Raw genomic sequence first — 16,322 nt, 5'->3', positions numbered from 1 at the left:
GAATGCTTAGTGGATGATGTTCATTTACTTTTTAAAAGGGATTGTTGGGGCAGGGGAGATAGCTCAGTCGGTAGAGTGCTTGCCTTGCAAGCACAAAGCCGTGTTCAATCCCCAGCACCACACACACACACACAAAAATTAAAAGGGATTGTTTAGTGACACAGTGTCATTGATGGTCTTATAAAGTGTTTGACAAAATAACTGAATGCTTCTTTTTATTTTTTATTTTTTTATTTCTTTAGGAACGCCTTTTTACCCAAGTCAGCCAGTTTATCAGTCAGCACCTATCATAGTGCCTACACAGCAACAGCCCCCTCCAGCCAAAAGAGAGAAAAAGACTGTAAGATACCTTTATTTTTCTTATTTAAAATGGAAAATCTATTCACTTATCAAATAGTTTTACTAAATTCTTATCTCAGTTTACAAGAGTGTGCCTTTTTTTTTTCCTTCCCTCAAATCCCCACCATTCAACTCTACCTGGAGGATTATTTTTATCGACAGATAGTGAGAAGTTGTACTTAGTGTTTGCTTGATATCAGCTTTCACCATTCACCGGGCAAGGTGGGGTACATGAGAGCATAGACTCCAGCCACAGAACTGTGAGGGTTAGTGGGCTGAGGTGTCACTCAGTGGGAGGAATATCAGCTCACTTCTAGGATGCTGACCCTCCTATACTACCACTCCTAATCGGCTCCCCCAACAGAAGGGAAAAAAACGAGCCAAAATATTAAAAACAACAACTTTTTAAAACACATCTCTTTTGTGGAATAGACAAAAGCATAAATCAGCGTTTAGATGTTTTCTGACTTTTAAAAATAAGCAACTGGGGCTTTGTCTTTGTCTAATAAGGTGTGCCCAAGAGATTTAGAGTATAGTGACATAAAATGCAAATTGCAGAACATTTTGTCAGACTGGCTTGTGATCTTTTTTAAAATGAATGACATTTATAATCAAGGGGAACTCTGACGTTCATTCATTTATAATCAAGGGGGACTCGACATTGATAAAATAGGTGGGAATGATGTTACAGAAATACTTGTGCACATGTCATAATAAATAGGATACACCAGTGTAGTGTGACTACAGTCAAGAAACTATGCTTTGGAAACGTGGAGTCAGCATGGTACAGTTTGGGCTTGAACAATAATCTCATGATGCAGAAAAATGAATAAAAGTGATAATGAAAATGGAAAGCAGTAATAATAAGATGTTATTGGAAAAGAAAGTAGTTTTAACTACTTAAAACTACAGTAGAAACAAGTTTTAATACCTGAAAAAGTAGCTGATGTAGAAATTTTACTTGAAGAATCACTCCCCTATAAGTTCCACATCCAGATGATTCTGTTAGTGAATTCTGAGATATCTCCAAGAAGTTACCTAAATTAAACTATGCAGGTCATGAACAGCAGAGGGGGCCTTTGTACCAGCATGGATTGCCTCGACCCGGTTTTCTGTCTTCATTATAGCACCTTCTCTACTGACATTTATAAGCATAGGCAGCCTTAAAAAATTAAAATGAGACCACACACTATTCTGCCTCTAGTGTTTTTTCACATAAACAGTACATCGTGATGATCATTCCATATCAGTATGGTAGGTTCTTTTTACTGATATTTCATTGTAAAGATGTAGGATAATTTTTTATCTATTCTGTTCTTGATTTGCCTTTTTGATGTTTCTGTGTCTTTGGAAAAAATAATACTAAAGTGAGCCTACTTACAAAGTATGTAAAGTTATTTACTGGGTAAGTTCTATTCCTATATTGCAGGATGTGTACATTTTTCATTTTGTTAGAGAAACATTTGGGTATTTAACACTTTATTTTACATAGTTATTTCTAAATATTAAAACTGTTTAGTGGACTTTGAATTACCATTAAGCATTGTAAATAAAATTAATTTGACAGTTTTGTAAATATGAGTAAATATTTTGCATTTTTGACCTAGAAAGTCAGCCATCTAGGTTCCATTATGACTTATTATTTTAATTAGTTATTCTCAGAGCTAATGATTTGAATTTTTTGAACGGCCTTATTGGTTCTGTGATTGAAGTAACTTCAGATGTGATGATTATGAAATTTGATAGTTGACGGATTTCTCTTTTTACACCTTTAACTCATTATATGCCTGTAAATCTGCTACATAGATACCCATCTGTTCACTTGCCATTTTATTTACTCTTGTAGATAAGAATTCGAGATCCAAACCAGGGAGGTAAAGACATAACAGAGGAGATTATGTCTGGAGGTGGAAGCAGAAATCCCACTCCACCTATAGGGAGACCCACATCCACACCCACTCCTCCTCAGGTAAGGCAGAGTGAGCCCTGATGGTAGGTGGTGTTTATTTGTTCACCAAATGCTACTGAACTCTTCTTTTGTCTATAGCTACATTTTGTGCTTTCCATTTCCATCAGTTGTCTCGTCGCCTCGAATATCTAAATGGTATTTAAGCAGACATATTGTTTCTCTGTGCAAGTTGTTACAACTCCAGATCTTTGTTGGTAATATTTCTGTGTATTATTGTCTTCACATTCAGAGCACAGCTGCTGCCACTCTTCCTAATGAACTATTGCATGGTACTAAAAGGATCTGCATTCCTATGGAAACCTCATCGTTAAATGAGTATTTTATGTTTTCACTATGGAACCCGAGGAATTAAATGCTGCATACTGTGTTAATGCAGACATTAAGGTTGAGAATTTAAACATTTTTACCAAACAGTGTTGTTGCTTAAGATGATTGCCTGTGTCATTCAGAGCTTAATAGGATGTATAACAGATGTACTTCTCACCTCTGAAGAATACATAAATCAGCTTCTTGAATGGAAAGTGTTGTCTATAATTATTTATAAGGGTTATTTGTAAATTCTCTCAGGCACCATCCTGGTGAATGTGGTTATCATGGTCTCCTAAGGATTCGCTTTCTTATTTTTAGAAATCAAGACATTGTAGGAGGAGCTGGAATTTAGTAAGCTGCAAATTTGTAATAGAGAATGTCATTCCCCAAATCTGAGGTTTCATTAGTGGGTCACTTTAAATTTTGATAAACTATTCAGAATTCATGATTTTCAAATCTTTAGAATTATCTAAAGTTTGAGCCCAGCATATAGAAACAGATAAAAGCAAAGTTATTAAGGAGTTATTAGGGAGCAACCTGCTTTTCCCTTTTATGGCTGATGAGAGTCCATAGAGTCTGGTTTATAGACAAGTGATACAGATTCTCTAATATAAGACATTTTAGAATAACAAACTGTTGTCTTGATTTTAGTAGTATAAGTTTAAAAATGTTCTTAAATATTGAGCTCACAGATGTCAAAGTTTTTAAATCCCTTGAAAATGTGTGAATTTGAGTTGTCCTGTAATTAGGTCCTTTGTTAATGATGTGTTTTTACTTGGAAATATTGATAGTTTCTGACTGATGATTATCTGTCTTCCATTATCCAGATGAGTATAATAGTGTCTGTCTAGATAAGTGAGGTATAAGGTCATATAAATGACTGTTCTGGAATTCTATACTATCCCCCATTTTTCCCTCAGCAGTACTTCAAATCTGATTGACTAAGAAAGTTTGGAAGTAAGCATAAGACAGAATTTCCAAATTGAAATTATTTACTTAGGTGCTCTATTATGTGGCAGTGTTCTATGGCAAAAATTTGCAATCAGGGCAGTCACATTTTAGTCTGTATTTTCAAACATTAATTAAAATATACTGTCAAGAAGTATGGTTGACACCCTGTGTTGATAGTATTTAAATTCTCAACTTGAACATGCATTTATCTTTTTGCATTTAAATTCCTTATGAAGTACGGGTTTGTTTGTTTTCCTTTTATTCTTCCAAGCTTGATCCTATCCTCTTCTGATTATTCCTCTGTCCTTAGCTACAGAAATGCTTTTACTTTGTCTTTCTCCAGGGTCCGTGGGCCTAAACACGAGCATATGTGTATCAGTAATCATAAAGTACATTGAATGTATGCTTTTGACTGAGAAGGGTCCTTAGTCAATAATAGTGATGTAGATAATTCTCTTTGAGAATTGTAGTATCTTCTATGAAACATAAGTTTAGTAGATGATTTGCATTTAAATCCACACTTTGTAAATCCATCATCTTTTCAAGTGCATGAAATTCATGTAAGTCAGGAATAGCTTTTTAACACAGATATGTACTAGAAATATATCTTTTTTCCTCTTAACACAACAGCATAAGCACTATGATATCTGATAATGACCTCATTTTCAGGAAAATCATAGAAAGGGATACACATGGTGAGAGAGGGCAAACCTGGTTAAGGAAAATGGTCATTCCTTCCTGATTGTTATATTTTATAGAATTGTTGATCCATTGTTTCAAAAGAAACTAGAAATCCTTTGATATGTTTAACAAAAACACTGTATTGGCAACTAATTCCATTAACAAATAGCACAGTGACAGCCAAAGGAAATCAAATAGATTTAGCCTGAGGGGACTAATTTCAGCACAATGCCATAGCTCCTGAACCAGGTCACTGCTGAAAGGACAGCCCTCTGCATCAAAACTTAGCACTGAAGAGTACTTACAGTTTGCTTTCCTATCACAGGGTTAATCCCAGTCTCCTCAAGGGAGAAAGAGAACCTGTTACTAATACCTGACTGGTCTTCCTGTGCTTTCTGTACAGAGTTATGAAAACACAGAATAGACCAAGAGAGGCGGAATTACAGCACAGACTCAAAAGTGTCCTACCACAGAGAGTCCCATTAATGGTGTTACAGGTGAAATAGTGCAGAGGGTGGAGGGGAGAGAGGAGACACAGAGGCAGCTTTTCAAGCTCCCTTGCCTGGGTTTAGAGCATACTGACATAATGGGGGTGCACAGGGGGATGTTTGTTGAAGGGCATGGTGAGTTTGATTTCAGCAAGCTCCCAAGCTGTTGTGATATTATTAAGTTTGGGTGTGTTGGTCAGGTAAGACACAATGAGGAAAGTAAACCAAAATATGTGGAGAGGAAAAAAAAAATTTTTTTTTTTTTCTCCGTTGGAGGTTATTGTTCTTGTCAAGAGGTCAGTGGGAAGCCTAGAGGCATTAGGGAGCTCAGCCAGCTGGGGGAGAGGGATAAAATAAGAAAGACCTGTGAGCTCATGCCTTTGTTAAGCTCCATGGGTGTTCTCCCTTAGGCTTCCCACAGTGGTTGAGGTTTGGAGAAAACACTCTTGAAGGTGAAACTAATTTACCCTGGTGTTAGCTAGTAGGTTTTATCATGGTCATGTTAAATTTTCAATCTGTGAGATGAGAAGTAAGTAGCCTATATCACGAGCAGACACAAAGGAAAGTTTTAAGTAGGCAAAGCTGAAAGGGTGTGACTGGTTTCACATAACTTAGGTCTGACCTAAAGGTGGAAGCTGAGGCAGGAACTAAACACGTTCATGGTGCAAGCTACGAGTTCATTGGCAAACTGTGTTGGGTTTATGAGGAGAAAGGAAAGGACAAACACATTTTTTGCTGCTGCTGTTTTTGCCCTAAGAAGCAGCAGATGGAATTTGAAACTGTCCCTTCATAAATTTTAAATTTGTCCACGGGATAACTCTTAGAGATTTTTATAACTCAGCTGTGTATAAAATATGCTTATGTGTATACACGGACCCTTACAGACGATCCTAATGCGTCGACATAGGTGTTACCAGGGAAGGTAGAATACTTGGTGCTGGTCTCCACTCTGTCTCTTATATTCATGACCTTTGATGAGAAGAGTAAACCCTTAAGCCCTAATTTTTTTCACATGTAAAATGAAAGATTTTGCTAAATAAGCTTTGGTTTCCTTTTATCTCTGGATAAAAGGGGAAAAATTGTCACTTTTTTTTTTTTTTCAGCAACAAATCCCTCAGCTGTGGCTGAGGTCAACAAGGTACAAGGAGTATTCCTGTAGGAAGAAGAGTGCCAGCTTGCTGATAGTCTGTGGACTGTTAGGAATCAGTGGTATAGCGAAGTCATTACATTTTTTTTTTTTTTTTAATTAAGTTGACACTTTTCTTTTTCCTATCTTCCTTTTTTCTTTTTCTTTCTCATCCTTCTTTTTTCTTTTTCAATCTATTTATTTATTTATTTATTTTCAGAATTTCCCTTGTAGTAAAATACAGTGATAACTTGGGGAGGGGCCCTGTGCAGAGAAGAGGTTGAAAACTATTGATTGCTTTCATATCTTAGGAGATATAGCCTCTCCTGTCAGCAGGTTATTTGTAGTCTTCTGAAGAGCTGCTTTTACACTTGATATCTGGAAGCCTTAACCTCTGTGACAATTTGTTAATTAGTTCATTTCATGGTTCAGCAATATTAGTTTCTTAAAGATAGGTTGAAAGCATAGGTAAATAGTACTCATAAGTACATGTGTGCAGTAAGGAGGTGAGTTCCTGCATACAGAAGTTGAAGGTGATACAATATATAACAAGTCCAGTCTTAATTTTTAACATGCCATTCTGTCATCTCAGTCGTAAGCACTGGTGAATTAATACCATTCTCTTCCCTGAAACATATAGGTATGGTTTGTAGCATTGACTGCAATAAGATAATGGTTATTTTATTAAATCACGCTTTTCTTAATTGAGCATTAATAACCTTCCTTGATTTAAAAATGGTACTTTTTCATTAAAATGAAAACCTTATAAAGTTTATAGAATCAAAGCTGGGGTGAATTCTCTCAGTGTTTTTACCTGTGATGTCATGGTGAATAGAGAGAGACCTTTGCTTGTTAAACTGGTTTTTAGTTTAAATGGAATTGTATGGTCAGTCAGTGTTTCCTACTTAGAGTTGTGGAACAGGGTTCGTCAGGTTTGTTTCCCATGGGTTTTTTAAAAAAATGGTCCAGTTTTTTATTAAGATTCTCCAGTGGGAATTTGCTAAAGGAATTGGGAAATCAGAATTTGACTTAAGGTCACTTTTGAGATTCCTTATATTATTCTTTTGTGGAAGTTAGAGGTGCAAGTACGTTTTTAAGTTTTTTGGGCATTCCAATAAAAATTCACTGTGAGACCATTAATCAAACTGAAATTTATGTTTTCCCTCTTAAATGAACTATGTTTTCTCATAGTTGCTTAAAGTATCTGATAGTCTTTGCTTTTATTGTGGTCTGACTTCGCTTTGACACTCTGTGTTGGAATCATTGTTGTCTGTGTAACAGTTCCTATTTTTACTGCCCACTTTCAGCCACACATTAAACAGTGATTTGGAGACTCTCATCCTCCAACAACTATGGTATTCACATTTGTCAGGGATTATGAAAAGTCTTGTAAGGAATCCTAGGAATCTATCTGGTTCAGTCTTTCATCATTTAAAATATATTCTCAAGATGAAAACTTAATTTTTTAAATGTGTACAAATGATATTTTCATTGAAAAGAATAGTAAAGCTCTAAAGCAAATAGTAAAGAAGGAATTTGTCACCGTATATCCTATTACTGAGCATTAAGCTTTGTTAATTTGGGGGTACATTTCCTTCCAGGCATCTTTCAGTGCATATTATTTATTGGAGTTCATACAAGCCATTTTATAAGTAGCATTTTCTCAGTGATCATTCATAAATGCTCATATTTGATTATAGGTATATGATAATTTTGTTTTTCCAGACCCGTGTGTATAAGAAATTGTTAAAATTTTTAATAGCTATCTGCCATTACTTTGTTTGGATATACCATCGTTTAATTGATAGGACTTCATATTGCTTCTTGTTTGTCACTAATATTAACAATACTGTGATAAACAATGTGTTCCTAGTTTTTGGTTGTTGTATTTCTTACCCTGTAGACATTTATTGGTTTATCTTTTAACAGTAGTGCAAAAGAATACTTCTTTGTCTAGTTTTGCTTCTCGTGACAGATTAAAAATAATCCCAAATCATTTTTATTGATTTGTGAAGATAAGTTTTTGATGTTTACTGGTTATTTGTGTGTGTATATGAAGGTATCTATTTCTTTGGTACACATTTCTTTTAGGTAATTTTTGTCTATCCAATTTGTAAGTATTCTATACGTTAAAGAAATCCCTTTGACATATGTTTATGATTTTTCTTTTTTTTTTGTGCCACTATAACAGAATATCATAGACTAGATAATTAATGAACAATAGAAGTTTGTTTCACTCATGGTTCTGGAGGTTGGGATGTCCAAGAACAGGGCATTAGCCTTTGAATAGGGCCTTCCTGCTATGTCATGCCATAGCAGAAGGCAAGAGGGTGAGAAAGCAGAACGAGAAAGGGCGTGGCTCCCTCTTACAGTGAGTCTGTTCTTGGGATAATCCACTCCTGCAGTGTCAAAAAATGCATTCCTGAGAGCAAAGCCCTCAACTGCAGGCGCCTCTTGTTAGGCCCCGCTTCGAACGCTGTTGCATTGGGAATTAAGTCTGCAACAGTGAACTTCACAGTGCACATTCAAAACTTAGCAATATGTTAACATTTTTCTTGTTTAATAATTGTGTTTTAACTTTTGTTAATAGTACCTCAGTCACAGAAGTTTTTAAAGTGTTTACATTCACAAATTTCCATATTCAGTTGCTTATGTTTGGGGGCTTATAGTTTGAAAGACTTTCCCACTCTAGATGAAAAGTTTTGGTTATTTTACATTCACCTTATTTTTGATTAATAGTTAATTTTGATATATACAATGAAGTATGGATTGTACAATGGCTTTTTTCTTATTTCAGTATTTATTGAATAGTTTGTCATTGCTCTTTATTTTGAGATGTTATTTTAATCATTTACTGAATTATACATATCTGTTTATGGACTTTTCTGTTAATCTGTTTTAATTTAATTTCTGTACTGTCTTAAAAACTGTATTATTCTGTTTTCTGCTACCAATAACACAGACAGGGTGACCTGAAGAGAGGTTTATTTTGGCTCATGATTCTGGAGGTCCCAAGGTCGAGGGCTGCATCTGGTCTTGCGGGCAGAGACCTGAGGTGTGGTAAAAGGCATCACAAGGCAAGAGACAGGGAATGTGTGTGTGTGTCTGTGTCTCTTCTGGTCTCTCTCCCTTTCTTATATGGCCACCAGGATTCAGTCATGGAAACTTCATGCTAATGATCTTATCTCATCCTAATTGTCTCCCAGAGAACCTTCCTGTACTTACCCTAATTGGAAAACATTTCCATCCTCTTCTAATACCTCACAGTGGGGTTTAAATTTCAACACATGAAATCCTGGGAAACACTCAAACCATAGCAAATCTATAGTTTATAATACATTTAAATGTATAGAGAATTAGAATTCCATGCATATTATTCTTGCTTCTACAGTTTTTGATTGCTTCTTTGTTTCATTTCTCCCTTCCCCTTAGGTACCTTAAAATAATATTCTTACATATTTCTAGTTAACTCAAAACTTTTTAATCTTTCTGACACCATGGCACCTTTTTCTTGTCAAAGAGGACTGTATATTGTTTTGTCAGGTCAGTGTTTAAAGGAAAACATTTCATCAATCCTTTTAGCCTGAGCAAACATTCTCTAGTTTGTTATATTGTCCTGTTATTATATGATTACCTTTTGCTTCACACAGTTAGGTCATCTGTTACTGTATAAAGGAATTTGAGTTTGTGACCCCTGTGTTACAAACTACAGGTGTTTGGTACACTTATACCTTGTTTTCCTGTTTTTGGTAAATTATACTATAGCTACCCTAGTTGCTAGCAGTCTTCTTCTTGGGGGAGGTGGGGGAGGTAGTGGAGGGGGCGATACTTGGGGAATGGACTTAGGGGAGCTCACTGAGCTATGTCCCTAGCCATTTTTCTTTTGAGTCAGGATCTTGTTCAGTTGTTGAGGAACTCTTAAAAGAAAAACTTAAAAAAACTCTTAAAAGGAAAACTTAAAAGTTGCTGAATGTGACCTTGAACTTGACAGTCCTCTTGCCTTAGCCTCTGAGTTGCTTGAAGTACAGGCAAGCACCATTGCGCCAGTCCTAAGAGTCAACTTTAAATCATCTTTCTCTCACACCCCACAACCATTGTTTCTGCAAGTTCTATCCACTTATTCTTACCACCTCTCTGCCACTGTTGTTGTCTGAACCACTTTGGCCTCTCCCCTGTACCACAGGAACTTCCTTATCATCTCCTCTGTCTTGCCTCTTTTTGTCCATTCTTTCCACAACAGCCAGAGTGAGTGATCTTTTTAAAGCACAGATCAGATCCCATTCCTTCCTATTTGAAAATTATCCAGCATCTCTCCACTGCTGATTCAAACATACAAAAGTTCATATCCATACAGTTTTAGAGATCTGTACAAGGTCATGTACCACATTGGCATCTCTCTACACTCTCACTGTCTTCTTCACACTGCATCTCTGTTGAACTCCCTGCCTTTCCACCTTCCCCAGCTTACTTCTGCCACAGGGCTTTTGCTCTTACTGTTCTTCCATCTGGAATACAAACCTGCCTCTTTTTAGGTGACTGTTCTTCAAGAAGGCTCTCTTTGACCACCGTATAATGACATCCCCATACTCTTAATTTTATTCATAACATTAGCCTCTGCCCAACACATGTGCTTATTTTCTCATTTGTCTCCTATCTCCATCATTAGAATGTTTGCTCCCCAGATACAAGAAGCACTTTATTTTTTTTAAGCATAACTCTAGGCACTGAGCTTATGGACTTATTATGATCGATTTAAAATGTGTGAAACACTTTTCTATAGAGAGGACAAGATTTTCATTTCACACCTAACAATTAAGATCAATAGGTGAAAACACTTAAACAAACTTAAAATATTTAAAATTTTCTAAATGTGACATGAACTCCACCACTGGATATAGTGAGTTCATGTCACTCAAGATTTTCTAATAGAACTGGTAGTTTCTTGGAAAAAGTGTAGAAATAAAAAACTAATCTTTGTGGTTGATGCCTATTCCAATTCTTACATTCTGTGACCCTGACATGGTATTTATTGTGTCACTCATGATTACTATTACATTACTGCTGTGGTCATTGTTCAGCGTGCATTATTACCCATTTGTTAAGGTATTCATCATGTATCCATATATTGCTAGGTATGATAACTCTTTGGATCTTCAAGTTATACACCCAGTTTTCAACCTGATCTCTACACTCAGGTGGCTTCACAAGCATTTCATACACAAAGCTTGAATTCATGGTCTTCCTTACCCCTATCCCTTGACCCCATTTGTCACCTCCAGTGTTCCCTGTCTCAGTGACTAACACACTAGGTTTCTCAGGAACTAGAAACCTAATGTCTTTCTTTTTACTCCTCTGTTCATCATTGATTCCCCTCCATTCCATATCAATCACATAATCAGTTATGAACTCTTATCATTTTACCTTCTGTATTTCAATAAAATTTTTCACATTTACCTATTACCACCAAATTTTTTTCCCTTGGGCTGCTTCAGTAACCTTATAAATTGTATCCTTGGAACTATTCTACCTTCCCTCCAGTTCATCCCACATGAGTAGTCAGAATTAACTTTTAAAAACATAATTCTTAATATGTCACACTGCCACCTTAAAATCTGTGCCCAGGCCATGCACAGTGGTGCACACCTGTAATCCCAGAGGTTCAGAAGGCTGTGCCAGAAGGTTTGCAAGTTCAGAGCCAGCCTCAGCACCTTAGTGAAGCCCTAAACAACTCAACAGAACCCTGTCTCTAAATAAAATATCAAGTAGGGGCTGGGAATGTGGCTCAGTGATTGGTCATCCCTGGGTTCAATGCCTGGAAATAAATAAATAAGTAAATAACCTGTGCCTGGCTTAGAGTTGCTATGAAGATGAAAGACTGAAAAAAAAAAAAAAAAAAAAAAAAAAAAACGGTGTGGCCTGTAAGACCCTATCTCTTCTGACTCCTGCTGTCTCGTTTTATACCATGCTCACTAATCCCTCTGGTATTCCTCTTGCCTTCTCACTCAACTTTGTTGATCACATAATACTCTTCCTTTTAGAGACTTTGTATTGGCCTTTCCCTCTGCCTGAAATGCATCTTCCTACACTTCTTGCCACATGCCTTCCCTATGCCTGAATCCACATTGACTATTTAAAACTCATCCTAAATGCTGCAGACAGGTGCATTGGTGCACACCTGTAATCCCAGCTGCTGGGGAGGCTGAGGGAAACAGTTCAAAGCCAGCCTAGGCAACTTAGTGAGACCCTGCCCCAAAATAAAAATTAAAAATAGCTGGGGCTATAGCTCAGTGTCAAGGTGCTGTGTACCACATGCAAGGCCCAGGATTTAATCCCCCATAGCACACACACATACACACACGTCCTCATACATATACAGTCAGGACTCAGGGTCTGTGTCAGCTCTGTGTTCTTGCAGTGTTACTACTATTGTAATTAAATGATTAATTTTGTGGTTTACCCTTTAATATCTGTTCCCTTTGGTCCATGAAGCTAAAAATTTTGTCTGAGTCACGAGTAGATCCTCAAGGTATTCTTGTATATGATATAGATTACCACGTATTCTTACACATGGTAAGTACCAGGAGGAACACCCATACCACACGCACCCCTGCGCAATGATTGAGTGTGGGTGATTCTCTGCCACTTAGGAGAGAAGCATGTTTTGGTCCTTTTTTCTGTTGTCACTAAGTATGTTGTTATTTTTCTTTTTGATCTTCAGCGGATGCTGTACTTGTTTTCTGTTTGTGTGTACTTTATACTTGCTTATCCTCTGGATTTATAGACATTAAATACATGAGGTATTTTATACAAGGATGATATTAAAGTTACTGAATGGTACTTTGTAAAAAAGTTATACCTTTAATTATAGAATATGAAACACTGAAGTAGCCTCTTAGATTAGCAATAAATTACATTAGCTTTTTTTTATTTTGTAGCAATTTGTGGTCTCTGACTTTCTCTCATTGTATATAGGTCAGCACATGTTTTCTGTAATATACCAGATAGTAAATATTTTAAGCTTTGTAACCATATTGTCTCTTTCAGCACTACTCTCCTGTGCCATTACAGCACAGAAGTAGCCATTCATAATATCTAAATGAATGAGCAAGTGTATTTCAACAAAATATTTGTGAACACTGACTTTATATAATTTTCAAGTGTCAAGACATTGTTTTCCTCTTGCTTCCCCCTCACAATCCCAATGTTAAAAAATGTAGAAACTGCTTATCTTGTGGATAGTACAAAAACAGACATGTCACCTCCATAATTGCTGACTGTGTACTTGAATATCCTGTCATCTACATAGTTAAAACAGAAAGCAATGGAAAGTGACCCTTTTCTGCAGAAACGGTGTGGGCTGCTATATAAAGAAGAATTAATTTAAAATTGTACAAAGAAGTATTTTAAGTAATAGTTGCAAATTTTGTTCATATTTTACCTAGTAGCTAAATATTGTGTTTTTAAAAAAGGAATGAATTCTTCCAGTATCTGGGCCCAGCCTATCCATTGCCCTTGAGACCAGTGCTTTAATATATAAATCTTCATTAGAGTTGGTTCTCAGCTAGAATTTATAAAGGAAGTTCATTTCTTAGATACTGTTAGGAGTTGAATAATTTTGTTTTGTTACTGATTGCCCTTTAGGAATTATTTTTAGAAATTTTAATTCCCAGCAATAATGAATGTGACTGAAATACAGTGGTTTTGGAATCCCTTGAATATATTCTCAACAGTGTAGCTTAATTTCTTTATGTCAATCAAGATACTTATACCATAGTATGTGATATTTTCAGTTACAGTATTAAGGTGTTTCCTGATTTTTATGACTTATTAATTAGATAAAATAGTTGACTTTATGTGGTTTGGAAATATAAGGACCGTTTATAGTTGAGTAACTTCATTAAGAGAGAATAGGTGAGATTTGAGGGTTAGCTAATATTTGAGATTATCCTAAATTAAAATTAATCCAGAATAAGATTGTTTAATTATATGTTAACATGTTCTCAGTTTCTAGGTAATGTCAGAGATATAGAGAATGTTAAAGTTGGAAAAAGTTGAAGAAACTCTAGGATCTTTAATTTCTTTTCATTTTATAATTCAGGACACTTGAGTAGTACTTCCCCAGAATGTTGCTGGATTTGGAGCTATTACTTAATGAACACATTATCTCAGTCCTTTTTTATCACTCTTTATTATACATAAATCCTTCCAAGGACTTTGTTAATGTAAGGATGTCTGGTAGTTATATCTTTTATATGATTCAAGCTATTTTATATTGAAAAGTGCTCAGGTCTATACAAATTTATAGGTATAAGTAGCATTTTATGGTTATGAACATTCATTTGATCTAAGGATGTCATTTTGTTGACTTACATTTTGGTTATTAATTTCCCAGGCAATTGGAGTAGTTAATATTTTCTTCTTTTTTTAGGTCATTGATGCAGTTTGCAAATCTTTCTTTCCTGGATAACTTTATTAACTGCTAAGTTCATGAACTGTTTCCCTTTTTTCCAGATCTGTTTTCAGCCAGTAAAATTATATTTTCATTTTTAACTGTGAAACCTTCCTAATTTTTCATTGAAAATAAGGGTTCAGGGTATAGTGATCATCACAGTGCTATATTTATTCATTTCTCCAGGAAATGTAGTAACTATTCATTTCTTTACGGACAGAATACTCTTAGTAGTCTTCATTTAGAAGTAATTATGGAGTGTGAGCACTTTCATGGTCTAATGAATAGGCAAAACGATAGCATTTTCCTCTTTATTCATAATTTATACAGTTCACATTCATAGTCAAATATGAATTACATGTTATACATTCTGAAAAAACATTGTTACTTAAATGTTATCTATCATGTGTACATTTCATTTATATTCCATTTGAAGAACTTTTAAGTGAGACTACAGACTTAAAAATATATATATTCTTTTACTAATCCTTATTTTTTAAGTGGCCCCGTCTAACCAGATTCCCCACATCTTCATCTCCCTACCTCATTCCATCCCCGCAAAAATCAATACAGAATTGGGCAGGGAGCTCTGCTCTGATAGCACCAGTAGAATTCAGTATAGATTGAACTACCAAAAATACTGACCTTAGATGTCCGAGGAGAGACACTGCTTCCTTTTGTGGCTTTGTGTAACCCTCAAATCCAGAAATACCTGGCTGGAATGTGATGGAGAATGAATGTCCTTGTCCCTTCTTGTGTAATTCTGTTCCCTCTAAGTTGCACAATAGCTGTAATATTCTCAACCTACTTGCTTGGATTTTGATAGGCATCTTTCATTCCAGTACAATGGCCAAGTGATAATGAGTTTCCTCATAGTTCTGAAAAGCCACGTATTTTAATTGGATTTCTGATTCTGAAGAGATACCATCCTTGACCCAGAACCTAAAAACATTTAAAGGAGAAAGTGCTTGTAGATAGTTTTCCAATTTGCATTTCATCTTTATGATCACAAGGACATTAACAGAAATCTCTACTCTTCCATCAATAACTGGTGTTTAAACCCTTAATATTTTCATTTGTCCTACTTTGGGAAGATTAACTACTTCACTAGGTAGTGAAATTGACCAAATTCTTTTGGTCTTTGGGAGGATGGTAAATGATGTTAGATGTTAGGTTGAAAAGTCAGCTTGTCCTTAGAAGGAACACTGGAGAATGAAATGTACTAATAATTGTTGTGCTGTCTTCTTGGTGTGGTTAATAGTAATCATCTTTTTTCCTTCCCCTTTCCCACTGCCTCTTTCCTCCTTCTCCCTGTCTTCTCATGTACTTTTCAAATTTATTAAATTGACCTATATATATTTTTTCCTTGCTTCCTTTTTTTTTTTCTTTTTCTTTCCCTTTTTTTTTTTTTTTTTTTTTTTTTTTTTTTTTTTTTAATTTTGTGACCTCCTGCTCTGTCTTCCCCACTTGCTTGGGTCCCATGTTGCTAGTTTTTATGTTCGCATGCTCATTATCACCCTTTTTTGTACTTCAAATCCCAGCAGCTGCCCAGCCAAGTCCCTGAGCACAGCCCTGTGGTTTATGGGACTGTGGACAACGCTCATCTTGCTGCCAGCACCCCTGTCACTGCAGCTAGCGACCAGAAGCAAGGTTTGTGTATGACTGTTTTCCTCCCTCTTACCTAATAGTCTCTTTTTTTCTTAAGTACATTGCCCTTAGCATTCAAAAGTAAAACATTTGAGAACTATTTCATCACTCACTTTTAAACAAAGCTTTGAGATAGAAAATGTTCTACTTTTGGGAAACTAAAGTAGGGATGATTAGTAAAAATTTTTTTCTACATTAATGCATCACTGTCATGTATACATAAACACTAAAATGCCTCAGACTTTAAAAAAAAAAAAAGTACAAGGGTGGGAGAATAAATCGAAGCATATATTATTTTATAAGAACAACACATATTTAATTGTACATTCAGCCTGTCCTTGTGTAACTTACTATTTCTACAAA

The 16,322-nt window shown here is 35.7% G+C and overlaps 1 protein-coding gene across 36 annotated transcripts in view; it reads left to right on the top strand.

Moving 5' to 3' along the window:
- Nucleotides 1-16,322, top strand: part of EIF4G3 (eukaryotic translation initiation factor 4 gamma 3) — a 283,828-nt gene that overhangs the window by 170,685 nt on the left and 96,821 nt on the right. For 28 of the 36 annotated variants that reach the window (XM_079100300.1, XM_079100311.1, XM_079100303.1 and 25 more), the window contains 3 exons: nt 243-340; nt 2,186-2,308; nt 15,854-15,962. In XM_079100300.1, the coding sequence (XP_078956426.1) occupies nt 243-340; nt 2,186-2,308; nt 15,854-15,962 (330 nt within the window). The remainder of the gene's footprint in view (nt 1-242; nt 341-2,185; nt 2,309-15,853; nt 15,963-16,322) is intronic. The other 8 variants (XM_079100313.1, XM_079100308.1, XM_079100299.1 and 5 more) reach the window with 1 other exon arrangement.

Source organism: Sciurus vulgaris, assembly GCF_902686455.1.
Source record: "Sciurus vulgaris genome assembly, chromosome: 1".
Taxonomy (NCBI): domain Eukaryota; kingdom Metazoa; phylum Chordata; class Mammalia; order Rodentia; family Sciuridae; genus Sciurus; species Sciurus vulgaris.
The sequence above is the reverse complement of the archived record's forward strand: the minus strand, read 5'-3'. Positions and strand labels throughout refer to the sequence as shown.